This window comes from Eurypyga helias, unplaced genomic scaffold (genome assembly GCF_000690775.1).
Source record: "Eurypyga helias isolate BGI_N326 unplaced genomic scaffold, ASM69077v1 scaffold4652, whole genome shotgun sequence".
Lineage (NCBI taxonomy): Eukaryota > Metazoa > Chordata > Aves > Eurypygiformes > Eurypygidae > Eurypyga > Eurypyga helias.
The window spans coordinates 48,272-70,921 of record NW_010237707.1 but is presented as its reverse complement, the minus strand read 5'-3'; the positions used below and the strand labels follow the sequence as shown (position 1 = coordinate 70,921).

Genomic DNA, 22,650 nt, shown 5'->3' with positions numbered 1-22,650 from the left:
TGAATTCAGAGGCTCCATGTCCACATTGATGTGGATACTGAAGGGCAGAGTCATATTATACTGCTGTTCTGAGACTGTGAATCAACTTAGTTACATGATGGTTGTAGATAGCATGGTTATTAAAGCCTCAAAGGTGAGAGGATGGTAAAGATTATCTATTTGATTCCTAGTGAATTACAAAAATAAAAATCTATTTCCAGGGAAAGCTGCAGTTTTGAAGTGCCTGCTGGACATTCACAAGATTTTTATGGAGAATGACCCTGCCTACATCCTTAATGATCTCTTCATTACAGACTATTGCATCTGGATTCAAAAAACCAAGTAAGTTCTTAAGTACTTACTGATGTGGGAAATGTTTTTAGCATACTTCATCTATGAACAGGTATCAGTAAAATCAACAGAAATGCTGTCTCCTATAAATGGGAATGTGGCCAGTCTTTTTCATTTTGTAACCTTGGCTATCCAGGTTACATCATCATCTTCATCTTACTTCTTCATCTTACTATGTTGATGAAGACATTCGGGGCATTCTTTTATGTAGTGCATCACTGGAGAAGGGATGGATGGATTGCACTGTAAATGAAAATGTGAATTTTCATTCATACATCAATGGTTTTGGGGGAGAGAAAACAGCTTCTGGGGAATTTTTGTTCTAGTATGATCTTTCTTAGGAACAAAAATGTTAATATAGCACTTAAGTAACATTAGGAAAAAGGTTGGAAACAACCACTAGTTCAGGATTAAATGTAAAACTTCCAATAGAATTGACAACTTTCAGTTCTGGTCAGATGCACATGTACTTACATCTTTATGAAACAGTTGATCTACGGACTGTAGCAGTTGTATCCAGTGATTAATAACACCAGAGTAAGTGTCACAAACCTCTCTGCGCTGTGTACTTTTGCCCCTGTTGTCACATGCCAGCTCACTCTACATGGCAGTATGCTTTGGCTTCCACTTCACTTGAGAGGAACCAGTGACTGCCACTTGTGGGCGAAGTCCCTACGCTTCACCACTTCTGCATCTCACCTGTGTTCTTTCCATGGAGTCAGCGTGGCTTCACTTCTTTCTGGTCTTGGGAACTTTGCAGCCAGACTGGTTAGAAGTATCAGCTTGCTTTAATGGTTTAAAAAGGAAAGTATTGGCAGAAGAACATTTAGAAATGGATTAAGTGAACAAAGCAAGCTGCATGTTCAACTCTTACTAAGCTTTATATTGTTCTTGTCAGGTTTATTCTGTGTTGCACACAGCTTTTGGTATTCTTCACGCTTTATGTCTTCGCAGCCTTCTCTGAAGGCCCACAAAACTCTGTGTATGGGTTGCAAGTAATACTTCTCTGAACAGGAGGTCTTACTGATATAAACACAAAAAATGCCATTGTCATATTTGTTAATATAGCAACATAAACTCATAAAATGATTAAAAATAGTCTTTGCATTCCAGCTCACAATTTAAGGAGAGGCTGTGGGAGAAAAAAATAACTGAAGTGTGCAAGACACAAGAAGCAGTGAGGGGATACAGAGGGAACTTGGTAATAATCATGATCAGAAAGGGAGTATGAAGAGAATTGAGCCAGCTTGCATAGGCTGTGTGTTCAGGCGTGACCTTACCAGTATGTCTTAGAGAATTCAAGGCCTTCAGTTCATTGCTGCTTATTACATGTTGTAGATATTGTTGATCCTTATTCTTCTTTGTATGCTTTCAATGACTATGTTACAGCAGGAAAACAATGCACAAAATGTTCTAAAGCAACTACCAGTGTTCCCAGACATTTTGATTCATCAATCCTGATTAGTTACAGGAACAACCAGTTCATTCTACACCGTCATTTTTGAGGCAGCCTTTTTTGGCCGCACCTTTTTAATATGAGTACAGGGAAATTCACGGTCTGGTTGAAGATGACTTGGAAAAGTGCAGTAAATGAAGGAGGAGGAAGTTATTTCATGCATCTTTCACGAAGAAATGGGTCAAGACAGTAATATCACTGCTACCCATATCAATGAATATAATGGCTAGCAAGTCAGTCATAAAACCCAAGGCTTTCTTTAAATACAGCAGAGAAAAATGTATGGTAGATACAAGTGACTGATACATTAACACGTTTACTCCCAGACGCATACATTATGTACCAGTTAAGCAGAACTGACAGCTTCTGGAAAGAGGGCAATTAAGCTATCTTATTGTCATAATGACAAGGCACAATAGTTGGCTGTCATTAGGAGAACAAGAGAAAGAGGAACGGCAGAAACCACTCCTATTTTTAGGGTTTGAATCGGGAAAGCATTTAAGCATATGCTTAAGTCACAGAGTAGCAGTGAAGCATGTGCCTGAAGTTAGGTATGGGCAAAGTGAACAGGAACACTTCGTTTCTTCCCTTATGGTGAAGGGAACAACAAAGTTCACTTGTCACTCAGAAGACGCCTTGACAGATACAGAACTGGGTGGCAACTTGTCTGTTTAGAACAAGGGTTCCCAGCTCCCCAAGGTGAGTAAGGGGGTAGTACATCTTCCATTCCAGGGGAAGGAGGTTGTGACACCCCTCTGGTAATTGCCTTTGTGGTGAAAGAGTTTGGGGGGGGGGGGAAGGTATTTATAGGTATTTTTGTGGTGGTCTTTTAGTGAAGTTGTTTGCATGTCTGATCAGTCTGGATACTTTCTCTGGTTTGTTTCTTTGCTATTCTTTGCTCCATGCAAGCTTCATTAACTTTCTTTGTCTCCATTTTCTCCTCCTTTCACAGCTGTAGTCCCAGGGAGCTCTCAAAATCTGTGAGGGGTTTTTCTTTTCTTCCCCTCTTTCGCTGGTATGTAACCAAGTCCTAGTGGAGGTTGGGGCCTCATTGTTTAAACAGTTAAAACAGACTGCAGGTTCTTTTTAGTGAAGAATATGGACACTTTAAAAACAGCTGGAAGCAAGCTTTTCAGCTTACCTGTATTGGCAGAGAAAAGTCTGGGAGCTGTGGGTTTAGCAAAAATGTTTGGCACAGGCGAAAATGTAAAGGATGTATGAAGTGGTAGTAAGCATACAGTCCTATTCCAGATTAAGCTTCCAGGAGGGGCATACCACTGGTAGTTAGTAGCTTTTAAACATTCAGTGTGGGAACAAAAACTTTATAGCCAACAGCGTGTCAGTAGCTGGTTACAAATTTGCGTTGAGATCATAGTTTGGCTGTGGCTAAATTAGATGAAGAAGTGAATGTGCCACTGGGCTTGCAAAAGATGATTTATTGTAAACGCAGTGAATCTGGAATTGGAGATGATTAAGCTGCTGAATAAAACACGTGCAGGTGCCTAATAGTCAATTGGGTATGGTGAGTGCAAGCTAGTTCTTTAATGATTCCCGCCCTCCCCTGAAAAATGATTTTGTGAAGATACCTGTTACTCAGAGACAAGTAGATTCCTAGAAGTCTTGGAGTAGCAAGTGTAGCTAAAATTTCATCTTCTGGTTTTATCTCCTTTCTAGGTTTCTAGTATCGCTTTTTGAGCTGCTTGTAAAATTACTATTAATAATTTGATCTGTTGTATAAAGTGGAATGTAAAATCCTTTTGACTGTCCATGAGGTTTTGAAGAAAGGGAGCGTGTTGCTCAGCAAAACTTAACAGAAAAGAGAGAAAAGTAAATGTTAACCTGGGTAACAAAAGCTAGACAAAGACCTATGGAGGCAGCTTGTAGTAAATCTCAGCAGGTGGTGTCAACATTTATGTTGAAAAGCCAGATGCAGCCAGATGGAAAATTGCATCCTTAACCCCTGAGGTCATAATGACATGTCATCACTTCATTTGATCCCCCTGCTAAGTAAGCTTATCATCCACCCTGCTGTCACTTCTGTTATTACTTTCATTTCCATAATAAAATTAAATTTAATTTGTTTGCTTTGCATGCTTTTTTTTTCTTTACATTGGAGCTTTTACAAACCGCTGATACATATGGCAGGCTCTCCAAGGTGAAGTTATAACTGAATTTGTATCACAAGTCTGAGCTTTTCTTCATCTTTCACACCTTACTCTGAGCGGAGATGGGGGAGAGGAGGAGCTTTGGGGAAACCACAGGTTGTCTGGTAGCTGCAGTACAGGCTGCTAAGACTAGGGGAATCTAGGTGTGGGTTTGTTGCAAGACAACCTTTTCCTTTCTGCCGGAGTGGAGTTACGTATCTGTGACCCCATCGGAGTTTGTCCTTTATAGAAGTCAGAGTAGTTTACCCACTGCCTCTTGCTGTGCTGAGGTTCCTTTGTGTAGCCTGATGTCTTTCTCCAGCGCTTTGTGTTCCCCTTTGTGCCAGTCTGTATTCACACTGCTTTCTGTTGTCCACTGCTGTCCGTATGTGCCTTCTGGTGACTCGGCTGCGTGGTGCCTGCTGGCCACAACACGAGTGGCTGGGTGCAAGGCTGAATGAATTCCTGCGAGTCCTTGGCCAGGCAGGCAGTTAACTGAGTGTGTTGTGTCCCTCTGTAAGGGAACAACTGAGCCCGTGCTGATTTAAAATATTTTTACCCAACATTTAAATGCATGTTTAGTTTTAAACATGTACCGCTTTACTAGCAGTAAATTTATATTTTTTTGTCTTCCTGAATTGGAGGCGAAGCTGTTCATGTTCCTGGCAGGTTTCCAGGGATTAGTACACTTACACACAGTTGTACGCTTCTCAACTTTCTATGGGTATGAGGAATGCAGGAGAATAGTGTGATCCCATGTAATTTGTATTATATTTTTCATTATCACTGTTTTCTTACTTTTTAACTTGCCATCTCAGATTTTATTCATGATTTGTTCTACTGCAGAAAATTAGAAAATCATTTGTGTTGTGTATTGTAGTAGCTTCACTTCCTGTGGTAAAGGATGTTGAGAGGGATGAACTCTGTCTCCCATGGACCTGTATCTGCAGGTTGATTTGTTATACTGGTGTACAGGCGGCTTTAACGTACGCGCGCTCTGTAGTCACACCTTCACCTATTAAGTATATGTGCTCCACAATCTAAGACAAATGTAATCATGCAAATTTTAGTGGCTGTAGGTGTAGCATGCCAGTTCAAGCACAGACTGCTTACTTCAGAGTGAAAACCAGGATGGTGGCATTTATGCAGTCTTTGTAGAAGCTGCTATCTTTATTGGAACTAACAAAATTAAAGCTAACTCAGATATTCCGAAGCATGTTATGTTTGCTTCTCTTGATTTGCAGGTGAGACATACCCTAAAAGATAAGACAGCTTTATAGGTCTGTCTTCCTTTTCATCTCTTTGTAACAAGGACTAGGTTTCCATTGTAACAACATAATTACCTAGTCTGAAGCCAGGAGGGAGTTGCTGCTTTGTGTGTAGGGTGTGAACTTCTCTAAATAAATGTAGGATTAATGACATTCACAGCATGTCACTGAGGTGATGAGCTTGACTGTGATTGCTCAGCTCCCCTTTCCTTTTCCCTAGGTTTTCTGAATTACTGGTTTAATCAATATAGTGTAATGTGGCCTGAAGTGTCAAGGCCTGATGTTGTGAAGGCATTAAGGAGCCCAAGTCTTTTGGAGAAGAAAAAAAAAGATCCGTGAGATTTAGTGTTTTTACTGCCTGTGTCACATCAGATTGAGAAGTGCAGGAGGAAGTAAGGAAATCAACCTTCAGCGTCATATTGTCAGTCCGTTGCGTTAGTTGAAGTTTGGCAGAGGGAAGATTTCTTGTTCATTCTGACCTCTTTCTTGGCTTCAACTGACTTTAAATATTTAATTTTACAAGTGAGCATCAATTTGTATTTGTAAAAAAGACCATGTTTGAATATGTAAGACAGCTGACTAGCATTTTTTCAAAGCATACATTTGATGATCAGAATAGTTCTTAGTTTGACTGCTGTTGTGCCCATTTAAACACGCTGCACCATGCTGGATCTTCAAAAGCCTCTCTTCAGTTCATATAAGTATTTGCATAGCTGTATAGGTCTGTTATTAATTTACACTGTTCTCTAGAGTGTCTTCTTTGTACCTTGTTACGTATACCAGCTCCCCATGTCCTAGGCTGTATGTGCTTGTAGGGCAAGAGGCGTTTCGAGTGCAGATCATGTATAATGATAGCCTTGGCGGAAGAGTTACCTTAAGCTTCTGATAGATTTGGGAAAATATTTTGTACCATATATTATCTTTAAGCTTGTGTAATCAAATATTATGATCTTTAGATGAACATGAACAGAATTTAACATATATTCCAATTGTATGTTAAAAGCACTTGTGAAACTGATCATCTATCTGCAAACCTGGGAAATTTGACCTGGCTGTTGTTTGCTAAGATCTGGAAAACTCTGAGAAGTGTTTCAAAAAAAGTGTTTCTTCTTGCCATTTTTGTTTTCTTTAGTGGTTTAGAGTTTTGTAAAGCTCGATATTGGAGTAAAGGAAAAACAGGCTATTAAAAATCTTCTGGTCTTCCCTTTTTTGCTGCTTGTAGGGTTGATATTCATGAAGTCCTGTTCACTTTTTGCGGCATTGCCATGTTCCTGGGAATGACTCAACAGAAATGTCTGAAACTCAGGACCGTACTGCTAATCGAGGGCTGAATAAGGTGCGTTGACTGCACACCTCTACTATGGAAATACTGAGTTCAGCCAGGCGGATTCAGGGACAGAGCTAGCCTATCCACCGTTTTCAAACGGTGTACTACTGTCAGTTTATTAAATTTTTGATTTGTAATGGGTGAGCACGGAAGGTATTAACAGAAAAGAAAAATTAATCAGTGCCTTGAAGCATTCTCAAGTGTCAGAGGAATGTACTAGTTTTCAGCTGTTAACCTCTTGGATTCAGCAGCCATGATTCAGAAGAGCAAAGGTATAATCAGCCATACCTTCTGAGTGAAAATCCTGCTTCTTGGCTCTGTGGGATTAAACTGATTTGTGTAGCATGTTTAAAGCACTTCATGGAGTTAAGACCTTCGGAAGAATACACCTCACAGTATTGTATTTTAGGTGCATTACAGTTTCATGGTCAACTGTACTCTGCTTTGGCTGTAGTTTAGGTTTTACTTCACATTAACTGCTGCCCGTGTTAGCCTTAGCTTAGTGAAGGCTTCAGTAATTTCAGGTTTTGATTAAAAACTCCAGTATTTGAAGTAGGTGGTGCAGAGAAAAAGCCAAATAGCTTTCACGCTGCTGCTTGGAAGGCAGCCTTGCCATTAGCATATGCTTTTAACGTATGTTCTGATGTAACCAGTTATGTTACTTATCAGATAGTGTAACAGCCCCATTGCCACCGTCGCAAAATCTCTTCTTTTGATCCATGTTGCAGTTAGATGTTTATATTTTTCACTATACTTCTCTAATGGTATTGTAATTGTGGATACACTGAAGCCACTTAATTCCCTGCCCCCCTCTCCCCTGCAAAACAAAACAACTTGTTGGATTTTGGAGATTTTTAATTTGAAGGCTATTCTTTCCTTTGCTGTTTTGGCTTAAGGTACAAGGTGTAAACCAAAATAATCTTGGAACACAGTAAGAAAGTTGTTTTTTATCTGGTTACAGAGGCCTCACACTTCTTGTCCTGTGATGACTTGCTGTAGTAGCTCGTGACTACAATCTCCAATTATTGTAATTCCTTCTTAGCAGGCTTTACAAGCTGGCATTGCTACTGCTGGCAGCGAGTTCAGCATGCAGCACTACATTTGCTTACTGCTTGGAGTAATCGTGCTGCATTAGGTTTGCTTTTCATTCACTTCTTTGGTGGCCCGGAGTGGTGTATTAACTTTCAGATGTCCCAGCTGGTTTTCGAGCTTTTGCCAATAATGGGAGTGGCCACTTCAAATGGTCTCTTTGAGGTTCGTTTTGTGCTATTTCAGTTTACATACCAGCAACCATAGAAATGACTAATATCAGTGTTCTAGGAAATATTGGAAAGCAGAAAAAAAACTTGGAAAAGAGGTTTTTTTTATTGCTTTGTAAAGTTAAGATCAGCCATTGTTTTCAGAGTTTTTGTCTGACTAGTGTCCAGTATCTTTAACAATCTGTAAGAAAATACAGTGAGTGTATTTTTTTTTGTCTAAATTTTTCTGGTGCATTAAATGTTTTTTATTTAAAGGTGGAAAATGAATTGCACAGGCTGACCCAGATTGGCAACATGTGCTTATTTGAACAACGTGCATTTTAGTACAGTGAAGTGTAAGATGGCACACTCACAAAAAAAGATTGTTGGTCATATTATTGGAGATTGGAGAATATAAAGCATTTGAGGGCAGCAGTTCCAGAAAGATAGGTTGGGTGATGCTTGAGAAGAGTTTGAACCTGAGCACCTGTTTATCCCTGAGGAGGTAGGAGGGTGAGTGCAGTGCTCAGCTGAAGCAGCAGAGTAGTATCGTTTGGGAGAAGGAAGTGCCATGGCCTTAGAATGCATCATTTGTGCTAAATGCTAAAACACAGACTAATTCTAGTGTCTGTTCAAAAAGACCTTGAAAAATGGAGAGAATTAGGAGGAAAAAAAGCTTTGTGAATGTACGTGTCTGAATGACCTACGTTATGGCAAGAGGTGGAATAAACTCAGTAGTTCATTGGTAAGAAGGTTAAAGATTGATTTAGTCTTGTCTGCCAGTATGATGGGACAGAGGTTTCCTTTTTTAGCCGGGTGTAGTATGACAAAGGAAAATTACAAATAAAATCCGTCTAGTTGAACAAGAAACAGGAAAAATTCAGACAGCAATAATTTTTCACATTTTGTGTATGGAGAGCAATTATGAGTTGGCTCATTCTCCCAAGGTTGTTTGGTAATTCTGTACTGTCTTATTTCTTTCCATCAAGGTGGCATAGCTCAAAAAAACCCTTCGTGTTTCATACACTAGCTATGGGTGTGGTGCAGAAAGTATTTGAGATTCTGTGCAACTTATTATGCTACTGAAACAGCCTTTTCTAGTCTTACAAGAGGAAATGCTATCATTTTCCTTAGAACTTAGAATAAGGGTTTATCAGTTTATCAAAGAGAATGTTGACTGTTGGTGCCTGAATTTGGTAGAGAACCCAGATTTATGTATTTTCATCCCAAGTCATCTGTTCTTAATCCTTAGATCACAATTCTTTGATTTAAAAATAGAAACTAATAATTTGCAAGCACATTATATACGTCTCCCCTTTCACTGTTTTGATGCATGTTTTTAATACAGTTTCTTTTTGTTTACTGTCATCTCAAGCTGCCATGCCTCTCATTAAATGTTGCATCTCATTTAAGGCCCGAGCTGTCACTTCAATTGTCTGTAAAGCAGTAGGTGCACAGAGAGCACTTCGTAAATAACAATACCTAAGTAATGTAATATACCGACTTAAGAGGCTTAAAGCAAAACATTGTTTGCCCTCAAGGCTGAAAAATGTGATAGACAGGTGGGTATAATAGCAGAAATTCCCCTTTATATATGTTTTAGCAGGCCCTGTAAAACATGGATATTTAACAAGGGATTTAATCTCTCCTCCCAGCTGCTAGCTGCAGTGTCCTTTGATGTTTTTCCTCTCCTTTTCCTCTGTTGTGTTTTGCTATTTATTCCATCACTTTTCTATAGCTCATATTCCTCCAGGCTGTGTCTGAATGCACCTTGCTGTGGGTAGAGAAGGCAAAGAAGAAAGCCATTTTTTCCCCCCCTCAGGCTACTGCTTTGATTTTCCAAAGTTGTTGGGAGGCAGTTCCTATCTGCCTACAGAAGGGTCAGTGATCTGTGTCATGTCTTTTCAGTCAGCACATCTCAGCTGACTCTCCTTCTGCTTTGAGGAAGGGAAGGATGAGCTTGTGTAGTCGCTGCTTTTCGAGCAGGTGGAGTGTGCAGCTGTGATCAAAGGGGGAAACCGAGCTGCAGGCTGATGATGTCTTCTGTTTTGTTTCCAACCTTGTCGGTACTTTGCTTGGTCTCTTCCACCTCCCCCCCTTGCAGCGATTGCCCCGTAAATTTGAAGACAGAACAGAGGTAGAATGAGAGAGAAAAAATATTGGATGAGATGATAATTTCATCCGTGGCCTCACGCCCACTCCCCATATTCCCTGGGGACCCCTTCCTGCAAGAACTGCACAGAGCGGCCCAGCTGCCTGATGCTGCATGCATGGCCTGCAAGTTTCCCTGCTGCGGCCAGGAAGCCAGATCCACAGCCGGTGTGGTGGGATTATTATTCACAAGGCCTGATCGTACTGTAGAGATTCTGATACTAGGTTCTCTACAAAAGCAACAAGGTGTGTGTGGAGCAGAAGATGGGAGCAGGCTGTTCAGTTTAGGCCCTTGCAAAAATCTGCTTTCCTGCCAGGAATTTGCAAGATGCTGTGTTGGGTTTGCGTGGCAAGGTTTTAGTGGCCTGTGGTGAGGCCGGCTGTGCCCTGCAGCCATGGAGGGGCATGATGGGGCAGAGACCCACCTGCAGCCCGGGGAAGACCCCATGCTGGAGCAGGGGGATGCCGGAAGGAGGCTGTGACCCCATGGGCAGCCCACGCTGGGGCAGACCCCTGGCAGGAGCTGTGGCCCTGTGGAGAGAGGAGCCCAGGCTGGAGCAGGTTTGCTGGCAGGACTCGTGACCTCAGGGGGACCCAGGCTGGAGTAGGCTGCTCCCAAAGGACTGCACCCCGTTGGAGGGACCAGTGCCGGAGCAGTTCATGGAGAACTGCAGCATATGGGAAGGACTCATGCTGGAGGCGTTGGTGGAGGACTGTCTCCTGTGGGAGGGACCCCATGCTGGAGCAGGGCAGAGTGTGAGGAGCCCTCTCCCTGAGCAGCAGAGACCTTGTGTAATGAACTGACCATATCCCCCATTCCCTGTCCCCCTGCACTGCTCAGGGGTAGGAGGTTGAGAAAAGTGGGAGTGATTTTGAGCCTGGGAAGAAGGGAGGGGTGGCAGAAAGGGGTTTTAAGATTTGGTTTTAGTTCTCTTTTTTATTCTGATTTGATCGGCAATAAATTTAATTATTTTTTTCCCAAGCTGAGTCTCTTTTGCCCATGACAGTAATTGCAGAGTGATCTCTCCCTGCCTTTCTCTTGAGCTGCAAGCCTTTTGTCCTATTTTCTCTCCCCTGCCCAGCTGAGGAGGAGAGTGATGGAGCAGCTTTGGTGGGCACCTGGCCTCCAGCCAGGGCCAACCCACCCCAGATGCTCAGATTTGGTGTTTTCATGTTTAGATTGCATGAGTTGGGAATGGACTGTCAGTGGGAAGGCTGCAGGGGGTGTATTCCATGCTAGTGTTACGGGTGTCAGTCAGAACCACAGGGCAGTGTATATTTTTCAGTGTTGGGAGTGCTATCCCCTAGATCACCAGGTGATGGTGAAGACCAGGCTCTAGGTAATAGCAGTTAAGAAATTTGGGGGAGATGGGGCTAATGTAGAACAACTGTCAGCATTCCATAATGCAGCCAATACTTACTCTCACGTTACAAACTCTGTTCCTTTCTCTGTGCCTCTCTTGTGCTGAGTTATCTCTTCATCTTTCATTATTTGTATTTATCATATATAACTTTGGAAGCTGTGCTGTTGTTAGATGGATGTTTGGACTGGCTGCAACTTACTTAAGCTATTTTGGCAACACTGAGCTGCTTCTAAGCTTAGTTAAAGTATTCTTAAAACGTATACATACTGTTCTGTTTCTTTTTATAGTCCAGTATTAATTCCAAGTCTGTTTTCTCTTCTGAATATGTTCATAGTATCATCTACATAAGTAAGCTGTACTTGATTTCTTTTATAATCCATGATATGTTTGGTTTCAACTTATCAAAAAGACCAAGTAATGAAAGTAAGATGTTATATTGGAAAGCTTCATTTTTTTAAAAAATATTTATAAATGTGAAGTTCAGTTCATGCAGTGTTTAGATTCATTACGACAGCAGCACTGTAGAATTTCAGAATAAATATGGAGGGGAAAATCACTTGAAATACTCTGACTTATTAACATAAAAGAAGTCACTTAAATTGAAACGATGGTGCTGTGTTTTATATTTGATTTATGGTTAACAAACTGTAATACTTTAAGCTGTGTAGATAGCAGTTCATGTTTACAGGACTGCAAGTTGGATTGCAGTGTAAGTATATCACCCTTAGCTTCAGAATTCATGTTAGGCCCTTTGAAAGGCAGAATTTGAAGACGAAAGCATTTTCTGTTCCACATAAACCCATCGGATTTTTCCACATCAGCCATTGTTTTATGGTTCAGGGCTGCTTTCTGTCACCTGAAGATAAGTGGTGGGTTTCTCTTGTCAGAAGTAGTCTCTTTATGCTGGATTTCTGCTCTTCCAATCCTGTCAGTTTAAAATGGTGGCATTTCGGTTACAGGGAGATGCGTTTTCCAGACGACATTTTTAACCCTGTGCTCCCATTTTTATGGTGGGGTTTTCCTATATTTAAGATAAAGATTTGGTGTGCAGTGGATGCTTTTCCAGTTCCCACTTTGATGTCTTCAGGGAAGGGAGGGAAAAAAAAAATTGTATAAACTCCCTACAAACCCAGGCCTTGTGCCCTGATCCTTCACCACATCCTTTGACACCAGGCCAGAGGCAGCAGAGGTGGTGGCTGGTCTCAGCACTGGGCGGTTGGTTGGTACGTGCATGTCGCAGCCTCCGACCAAGCCAATATGTGATAGCTGTGCTCTGGAGGCCTTTTCCCATGAGGGTCATTATGTTGGATCTATCTCTGCTTATTTTCATGAAATCTGTAGGAATTTAAAGATTTTCATTAGCTTCTAGTTGTTCTTAAATTTGATTGAAGTTGCCTGGTATTTCTAAGAGTAGTTAGAAAGGAAATCATGAACGGTAAGTACAGTCATGGACAGTGTAACTGTGTAAACTGAAGTTATTTAAGCTAAAAATCAGAATCCATCCTCTTGAGAAGGGGAAAGAATGAATTCGTACTTGCATTTGAATAAAATATCTTGAGTAGACTGAGCACATTTTATTATAGCAGCTGGCTTTTCGTAAGGAAGTGTAGAAATTAAGCAGTGTTCAGTGATGTGTTGGGGAGGTAGTTTGTTTCTTTCCGATGAAGACAGTGGTTAATCTGATACTAAATCATGTGAACGAATGTTGCGTTATTTCTGTTGTGTTTACACTCATCTGTCTTTCTCTCTCTTGGTGCAGATAACGTAGAAGATTAGTTAGTTTAGGTCAATTTTTACCTGAGTACTGATGAAAATGGTCCTGTTTCTCCTTCAGTAACACATTCTGTATTCATTGATCAGAGCTAATGAGATTTTAATGGAGTTATTTATTGGTTCTGCCTCTTACTATAAAAATGTGTAATAATCTAAGCACGTGAGACTGTTGAATGGTGCTGTTTGTTGTGTTCATCTCGCTGGCGGTTAATGATACTACCTAGTCTGTGATTCTTTCAGATCTCATAAGCCAGGTAGAGTTATGATGAGCTAACCAGCTAATAAAGGCTGGAAGGAGTGATTTAGTAAATGTTGCATATTCATCTTTCTGTTTAACTGATACAATAAGGAATTTTGTGGACAGATACTCCCTTTTGGAAGAAGGGATGTAAGATAAATTTTAGATTTTCTTGTTCATTAGGAATCTGTGGTGCTTTCTGTGCGTGGGGCAAGAACAAAATAATATTATCTGTGCTTTTCTGAAGGAGTGCCTGTTGTTTCCAGGTCACCCTTTGGTTCAAGTCCTGCATGTATTGTATTTTCCAAACTTCCCAAGTTTCCGCAAGCTTGTGGGGAATTGAGATAAAGGGGCATATAAGGTACTTTGCAATAAAACCAGTGTAAAGTTAGGTTCATTGTTAGTCTGTAATACAGCAGTGTGTGTACGGATAGGCAAAGTGGTTGTTGCTGTCTCTGAAAAGTCACCAAGACAATGGGCTTTCTGCTCTGATTTTCTTTCAGAACATGATTTGGAGTATTTTTGTTCACTGATTCTGAGCTTGCTTGTTCAAAACTATTACGCCATGATTGGAGGTCATTGACTAGTGTATAACTTGAAGCACTCATTAGCATTCACCTTGGAAGTGAAATAAAAAATGGTGAAATATGGCATCTCATATAAAGCACATGCTAAAAGGTGTAATTGAGTCTTAGTCTTATTTTCAGGCAGATTCTGAGGCTCATGTTCTTTTGTAACCCATGACTTTTAAAAGAGTCGTTTCAGCAAATGGATGGTGTGTTTAGTGTGATGAGTTTCTTACTACTACAGCTAAATGTCCATTTGTAAAAATTATTTTCCTGAATTAGAGGATTTTTCTGTTATCTAATTTCATTGTTTGACCGTTTATGCCATTTTTTGCATGTTGACTTTAGATGTTTCTATGTTCATGAAGTCTGTGTTTGCGTTCAACACCATCATCGTTATCACTTCTGTGTTTTACCAGTCAGGCTTGATCAAACCTAGGCTCTTTCATGTCTTGAATATTTTATTAAAATAAAATTGTCTCTCAATTCTGTCTCATAAGAATTAAATCATACTTTTTTTTCTTCCTAGCTCTTTGAAATTGTGTGTCAAGTTGGGAGGGATGTTTGAATTTGTTAGTTGCCTTTGTGAAGGAAGCGTGCTACTGTTGGTCTAAAGCCCTGAACTCTAAGTTATGTTAGGCTATTCAAGCGTATCTGTCTCTCCCTGCACTTATCCCCCACCCTGGGTGTCAGAATATGCTCTCCAGTGACTTACAGTGTTGCCTAGCAGGGTGAGCTCGACTATCTGCTTCAGGAGACTTTCCCCAAAGATCACTGGTTTGGTTGCTCAAGCAGCTGTGCCAGAATAGATGGAAGCTGACATCTGAATTTTAGATTGACGAACAATTTATTTTCTTCTCAAGTATATATAACAATAGTTGGATGCTTTGTCAGCTGTGTCATTCTTATATGAACTGACTTTCTTACCTTTTGGTACCATGTTTGGCTGTAACTTGTTGAGCCTTCTGCTTTTAGGGAGCTTAAGCAGTAGACTTACTGCCATAGGGATATTAATTTTCATCAAGGTTGTGACATAGTTCCTGTGGGAAGTTAATGTTGGCATTATCAAGGGACTGAACACAGAGCAATGTCTCTTCGTACCCTGTGCATGGATAGATAAGGCTTGGGCTGGAAGGCAGTGATGGATGGAATCCAGCAAGATCCACTCTGGGGCAAGGGAAAAATAAGATGATCTGAATGGTCTGGAGAGTCTGGCCTTTTTGCAGGTGGCCTTTGTTCACCAATGATGGTCCACGCAGAAACCTCAGTTACGCCCTGTCGCCACCTGTTCTCAACCAGTCTTGTCACAAGGCAGGTTTCATTATCTCTTATGGTTTATCTTTCATTTTAATGTCTCACAGATACTGAATTTACACATCCTCTGTATCTGAACTGCTGAGGCTCTACTTTGGGATAACATCTAGTGATGTCTGAGATAATATTAACTCTAGAATTGTCTTAAGACTTATTATGCCTCTGGCTGAAGGATAAATTGTGAGAAGTTGTAAGCAATGCTGCCAGGTATGTAATTTGGAACACATTTAAAGTGGTTATACTCCTGGCTGATTGTATTGATTGCTATCCTATCAGTTTTATCTAAGAAAGAGGGTGTCTATGAAACTCTCCTACGTCCGAGTTTTGCCAGGCCTTGTTCAGAAAGGTAGTTTAAATATAGACTTATGCGTTCTCCTTGAACTTTGTAGCTGCTCATACAGTAAATGTATAAATTAAGGCAATTGGGGTACCTCATGATCCAGCAGACAGAAAGCCTTTCTGCTTAATGCAACAGCTTTACTATTAGATGGATCCTTAGCGTCCAGAGCAGCTGATGGGTAAAGGTAGGTTAAATAAAGGCCCTTTTTATATTTGTCAGCCATGCTGACTGGCGCAGCGTGCTGCTAGTTTGTATTTGAGTGCACCTCAAGACATTGTGGGCCTACGGGGAGATGGCTTCTTGGCAATGAGATAGGCCCGTTCTTGTATTTGGTGGAACCTAGGACACTGCAAAGGCACGTCTGCACTTGAACTATCTACTGTTTCTTTGAGACTTGTTTATCTTGCCTGTAAGGCTTAAAGGTAATTAACGTGAAGTGTTTTACATTTAAAACAGGGCTTGTCAGCCCTGTACAGCCAAGTTAGAGCATTGCTAGCATGGAGGACTGATGGCCATTGTAACACAGTGAAGAGTCTCTAACCACATAATGTAAAAAGACTTCAGTTGGCTCCAAGATGAGTTAGGTTCCGGCTTGGTTTCAAGACCAGTTAGGTCACATTCAGACACCAGGCTGGTAACCAAAGCTGGTGGCAACGGCTTTGATATACAGGTTTCCGTGCTTGGTCACTGTTGTGCTGTGCTTGGGCAAGAATAGTTGTGTGCCATGACAGCACTTGTGAACTCTACACTCACTTCATTGTGGTTGAGCTGGGGTAGAGAATAAGAGAATTCTGTTGCCTTATAGTTGTGTTTTGCCGTGTCTTACACCTAGTTTACACTTTAAACCTCAGAAAAGTGGATGTTTGTATACATCTGTGAAATGCAAAACCAAACTTAGGAGGCATTAGGAATAATCCTCCTGTTGTTTACAAAACAAAAGCAAGCTAGAGCTTGTACCTGTACGAGAACAGTCACTTTCCATTCCATGGTGAAATGTTCCTGACTCCTGCTTTGAAAGGCTGTGCTGCTAATCTGACAGTTTACTCCCGTGTTTGCAGATACTCTGTACAGTGTTTTGGATATGTAACTCCCATGCCATGGTTGAGTACGCGGTACCACCCATCATACAGAATGAGGAGCAGAATGATGATTTTCATGGTTTTGAGTTGCCTTTGTGCTCTTTGTTTGGGGCTTTTTAAACATAACTGCTAAAGCAAGAGAATTGGATGTAAGGCAAGCACCAGGCAGATGGAAAGGCCTGGCCCATTAATAGTTTTTCTTTCAACCTCTTCCTTTTGTTAGTGCTGTTTCTGACTGATGGACATTTTATACAGAAGCATAAGTACTTATTTTTATTTTAACATTTGGGAAAAAATAGAGGATTTTGTGGCTGGTTCTTTCTCACAAGTCCTGCATTTATTTATTTTCTGTGGCTAGATTGGCTTTTGTCTTTCCTTCCAGCTTATGTTAAATCTCCATTAGAAATAATCAAATCTCTAATGTATGTCTTCCATGAGACATTTTTCTAGTAGCTCCTTGTTCTGGAGATAACAGCTATCTTGATTGATCAGATCCTAGTGCCCTCTTTACTCCTTGGAACAGAAGGTAGGAGCAGTAGTCTTTAACTGGAGAAGTTATGTCCTGCTTCCCTCCCACCGGCTGCTGCTTGTGTCTCGGCACTGCGGTCGGTCCCAATCACCATCACTTCTCTTCATGCTGCCACAGGTGGGCTTTGCATCAAACCTGTAATGATTTCCCTTTCCTCTTGCCATAATCCTCTTTTTTTCCCTTGTGTTATCCATCTCCCTTTATTTGCTAAATCTCCTTTGATTCTTTCTTTTCACCTCAGTTTTACTCTTTTATAATCTGAGATCTGTGGAACAAGACTGTTTCTTCTGGCACATGAAGACAATCTCCTGCTGCCTGGACAAGGATTACAGTAGTTCTGTCTTCAAATTTTAATTCCAGACTACATGGACAAGACCTGAGATGCCTCTGATGTTGTCTGTTCCTCAAAGCTATACATTAAACAAAACATGCGTCTGATCCGTTTAACCTGTAATTAAACATTTCCTTAAGCAACTGACATCTTGATAACTAATAATTATCATGTGTAGCACCTTTAAAGCCTATTATGCATGTTTATGTAAGAACACTATTACCATAATAATAAGATATTATTACCACAAATGTGCATACTGAATGAGCATGTCTTAAAGTAATCATGCGATTCCATTAATCATACTTGAAAAATTAAAGTATTTGCTGTCTAATCTGTAAAACACTACTCAGAAGATTTTGGAAACAGCAGGACCTGTTTACCCCAAGTCTCTAATACATGAGATCTCATTTCTGGTGTCTCATTTTTGTTTCTTGAACTGTTGCTTATCTTAGGTAGGGAAATCATTAGCTCCGAGACCCACAGTCTCCCATTAAAAGCATTTCCACGCTCTCATTTTTATGCGGTTTGCCTTGTTTTTTGTCCAGGAGGTGCTGCCACCTTTTCTTAAGGCTGATGTGAAATGCACTCCTGAAACTCGGTTCTCCCTGAAATTATGTAGTTGTCTTAGACAAGATGGACTGATAGCTGATGGTAATTCTGATAGTCCCTTGCACAGGGCAAGGGGAAAAAAAAAGCTGTTCAAGTGCTCTTTTTTTTTTTTCTTTTAATAGAAAGATTGGAAAGTTGGGGAGTGGAGATTTCTGCTTTTCTGTGTAAATGTGTTAAGAGCATGACAATTTGTGTTTGTTTCTCATGTTGAAATGTTGAGCTCAGGAGACTGTCCATTTTTTTTTCTGGAAAAGACATGACGACCAGCGTGAAAATTGGGAGGAAGCATTTTGTCTACTTAAGAAATCTGAGTAAGTGAAGAGACTTTTTCATCCAGTTTAAATCAAGTATCTGTGGTGATGAAGAGCTGAAAAAATAGTAAAATAATCTTCTAGTTTCTTAATGATTTACTAGAAGATTCCTGTTGTGGTTGGTGTGATGTGGTCGTCGAGGCATTGATGTGCAGAGAGAAGGAAGGTTGAGCAGGTCTGCGTGAAGCCCACATGCCTTCCCCCGCCCCGAGGTGTGCAGGTCGGTAGTTCATGGGCTGTGTCCTCGTTTGTGGTGTTGGCAGTCCCGCTGCTCTGTGGGGCCACAACGTGACAGCGCTGAAGTAAGGCAGTTGTAGAGGTTAAGAGGATAGATGGAATTGTTGGCCTTTTGCAGGCATTTACTCATCTAGAGTATGCGTTTGTGCCCTTCTTGTTAGAAGGGAAGAGCAGGCTGTTTAATCAATGGCTTTTTTTCCTGTAATCCTTCGTAAAGATAAAAAGCATGTCCTCTCTCAGTAGTGCTATCAAAACTTTAGGGGAGAAAGGACTAAATGTGAAACCTGAAGCCAGTTGTTTTATGGAATCGGTTATTGTCACTAATTTGTAGTGTGTTTTGTTCACTCAGAAGGAATTAACCCAAGGTTTTCAGACTAAGAATGCCTTTTCAGCTGTCTGGTAGGACAGATGCTGGTCCGTCGCTGTCAGGCACAGCCTTTTCATTCATTCTCTTTGAACTCATTGGTAAATATGCGTTTGTGTACAGAATGATCAAACACTCGCTGCTTTAGAGAGGCCATTCTTTTAGCTGTCAGTAAGACCCCATCTAATCTAGTACCATAATGTGTGGTGAGTCAAATGAGCATAGCACTGTTTTTTCTTCTTTAACACTTGGTATTAAGTAATCTGGGGCACAGTGAAGTATTTATTAATGCCAAGAAATACATGATGCCATACAGCTCCTTAATACTTCAGTATTTAGTTATGTGACATGTTTGTATATCTAATGTGTTAACTGTGTTAGAAGAGAACAGGAAAAGAGGAGGAGAGAGTTTTAAGGGAATGATTTCAAGGACACAGAGAATCTAGCAGGAAAAATTTGCATGAAGAATTAGGAAAGCAGAAATAGGGAAAAGCCAAAAAATACGTATAGGACTGGGAAACAAAGTGACAAACATGATAGAAGAGTTGTGAAAACAAACAGGACTTTCAAAATTGATTTTTTTATCTATAATGGCAGTAGTAAACAGGTAGGTGAGACTGAGGTAGCTCGAGCTGAGGATGTATCACCTGAGAAAATTGTGCCTACAATCGGTTGCTCATGGTTGTCAATGAAACTGAAAGGAACTACATATGAAATGTGTACGAAACAGTGGTCTCGGTCACAAGGCACATTTAGCTTTTTGGAGCTCGGACAGGAAGATGATTGTACCGTCATATTACTAACAGCTCTCACAGGGCAAGGGGGCACATGCACACATGTACATACAAATAGTTAGAAGGAAGGAAAAAAACTCTTTCAAAAGCCAAGCAAAATGCTTTCTGAAAGGGATATAAACTCTTGTGACTGGGGATATAAACAGGTTTCTCACCACTGTGTTCAGGAAGCAGGTTTCACTGCAAGCCAGTTATTCTGTTACCACCTACCTGCAAAGCTTCATGAACCTTTCGGTGTGTCGCTTGGCTGCCTTTTTTTTCTTTTACCTATGGAGCAGGGACAATGCTTTCTTTGTTCCCAATTAGGTTGACAATTTCTCAAATCCTCCATAACTTTTCAAGGAAAGTTCAAGTTCTTGACAAAAATAAAATGGAAATATATCCCCAAAAACTAAAAACCAGAATAGTGTTAAGTAAGCAGCTTATTTGGTACCTGTGTTTATATTGGAGGCTGCTAGGGTAATGTTGTGATTTCATTCTTAGCTATAGATTTAAAAATCATCGAAATTGTTCTCTGTTGCTTCATTTACTTCTTGGAAACACTTATTTCTTAGTTTTCTAGTCTATAGGTTGAACAAAGGAAGTTCAGTATGTTGTGTTCTGAGTTCAGCTTTTAAATGTTGCAGTGTCTCTGTAAAATGCGTAAGAAGCTGCATTGACTTTTCCCATTTTTAAATAAAATCCCTTTAGGAGGAGAAAAAAAAAAAGGGAAGCGTCTATGTTATACTGAATAATTATGTCCCCCTGGGAAATAGAATATAAAGATCTTCAAAATCGTTCAGCTGAGAGAACAAGCACTTTAACTTTTGCCTTGCAGAAGTCATGTACTACATTATCAGCTACTAGCTCGGGTGTCAGCGTGTCATGCCTTGCAGGTTCGCAGGTTTGGCGGAGGAAATGAAAGCCAGTCAGTTACTGCAGGATTTATAGCAGACCTGCTGTTGCAGGAAGTGGTGAAAAGTTGATTGATAGGCGGAGGCAAAACTCTACAACAAGAAACAGGATGTATGTTTGTTATTTTATACTCATTTTCCCCTCTGCTCCCCAGAATTTCAAGGCATTCCTACTTTTTTGTGCTGTTTATATGGTCCACGATGCGCTTTTCTGGTAAAGCATGTGCTGACTTCAGAACACCTGAGGAAATGGGTATGGCTGTACCCAAGATCTGAAGCTGATGCAGTGTGGCTGCTTTAGTAGAGGAGTTTGTCTGAATGGTCCTGATATTTCTGTTGAATTACATTAATCAACAGAAATAATCTGGATTACAAGTGAAAGGTAAAGCATGTCTGCAGACATGGTACTGAATATCCTGCTATCATGGGTGCACCAAGCTAGCTGTGAAAGGGGAACATATCACTGAGACAGACCTGATCAGCTGTGTTCTATCTCTTCATCTGCATTTAACAGACGTATCTGGAAGGGCACTAAACCAAAATGATTTTGCTGCATATAAAAATCCAGCAAGCCACATGCTGCAGAGTTCACTGATAAAGACAGCAGTCCTGGAAAGGTCTGTTCTGAGAAGTGTTTTCCCTTGCTGTGCACTGCTGAAACATCAAAGCAGCAGGATCTTTTCTACAAGTGTCGCCGAAGACTTTCAGGGAGATACTGTCTGGCCTTGTGGGAAAAGTTACCCAAAATAATAGTAGTTATGAATACTTTTGATTCTCACCCCCCCCTATTGTTACAATCATAATTGAAGAAGAAAGTTGTTTGCAAACCAAATGAACAGTAGAAATGTTTAGGGTTTGTGTTCTCATTGTCAAATGAGGGAAAGCTGTGTTTGTAAAGTTAAATAATATATCTTGTTTTTTGTTAAAGGTCAAAAAAGTTGGCTGCACTCTGTGAATCCCTGCAGAAAACCACGCTCGCAAAGTCCCACATGGGATTTGAACTAGAAGAGCTGGAAGCAGCAGCAGTGCTGGTACAAGAGGAAGAGAGCATGTTAAAAGCTGCTGGCACAGTTTCCAAGCAACAGCTGCTTTCCTCTGAGTTGGAGACAAGTGACTCTGAAGAATCAAGCAGTACTTCATCATCTGAGACAGAAGGCTCTGATTCAGATGAGCGAGAGTCCTCAACCAGTGAAGATGGGAAAATAAATTCTTTACAAGGCAGGCTTCAAGAGGAGAGGACAGCTCCACTTATTGACTGTAATGGGTTGAGGCAGGGCACAAACACTTCAACGTTTGACATTAGTGATGAAAAATCAAAGGTTTCTTTGCAATCTACATCTGCTCCTGGAAAATTGATAGAAGAATTAGAAAAGCAAATGCACACTGCAATTAGACTTTCAGAACAGCCTGAAGGATTGGCTACCACGAGCTGCATTTTACAGGAACAAGAAGAAAACCCTGTATCGGAACCTGACAGATTTTCAGAAGATACCACTGGGAAGGGAAATTTCTTAGAGGTGTCTTCAAAGGCGAACCCATTGCTTTTCCTTTGCAATACAAATGAAGATGAAGACTAAAGGACCGTGTTAGAACACTCTGTGACCCACTAGCAACACAGCTCGTTGCTATAATGAGATGTTCCCAAGGCTACCCTGAGCTGCAGAAAGAAGTTGATATTTTTCTTCTTTGTTGTGTTGACAGTTTGGAGGACAAGACTGCTTTGAAAAGAATTTATATGACACTGTGATAGATACCCTCAAAGTTAGATTTTTATTTTTCTCTGCTTCAACAGTGTCTCAGATTTGATCTCTACATGTGGGAATATGTAATTTCAGTAAACCTTTAGAAACAGTGTTCATTAAGCTTACTCGGTAGTAGAAGGATGTCCTAATCAAATACAACTGAAATGAGTTGTAGCATCATTTTAATTACCTTTAGCTGTTGGGATTTACTTGAAAAATCTCCTCATTATGTTTGTATAAACTTGTTTA

The 22,650-nt window shown here is 40.6% G+C and overlaps 1 protein-coding gene across 1 annotated transcript in view; it reads left to right on the top strand.

Moving 5' to 3' along the window:
- Positions 1-22,236, top strand: part of SHQ1 (SHQ1, H/ACA ribonucleoprotein assembly factor) — a gene marked incomplete at its 5' end in the record, with an annotated part of 41,622 nt that extends 19,386 nt beyond the window's left edge. Inside the window, 2 exons of the mRNA XM_010147552.1 lie at positions 201-321; positions 21,588-22,236. Coding sequence (XP_010145854.1) covers positions 201-321; positions 21,588-22,236 — 770 coding nt within the window. The remainder of the gene's footprint in view (positions 1-200; positions 322-21,587) is intronic.
- Between the last annotated feature and the right edge of the window lie 414 nt (positions 22,237-22,650).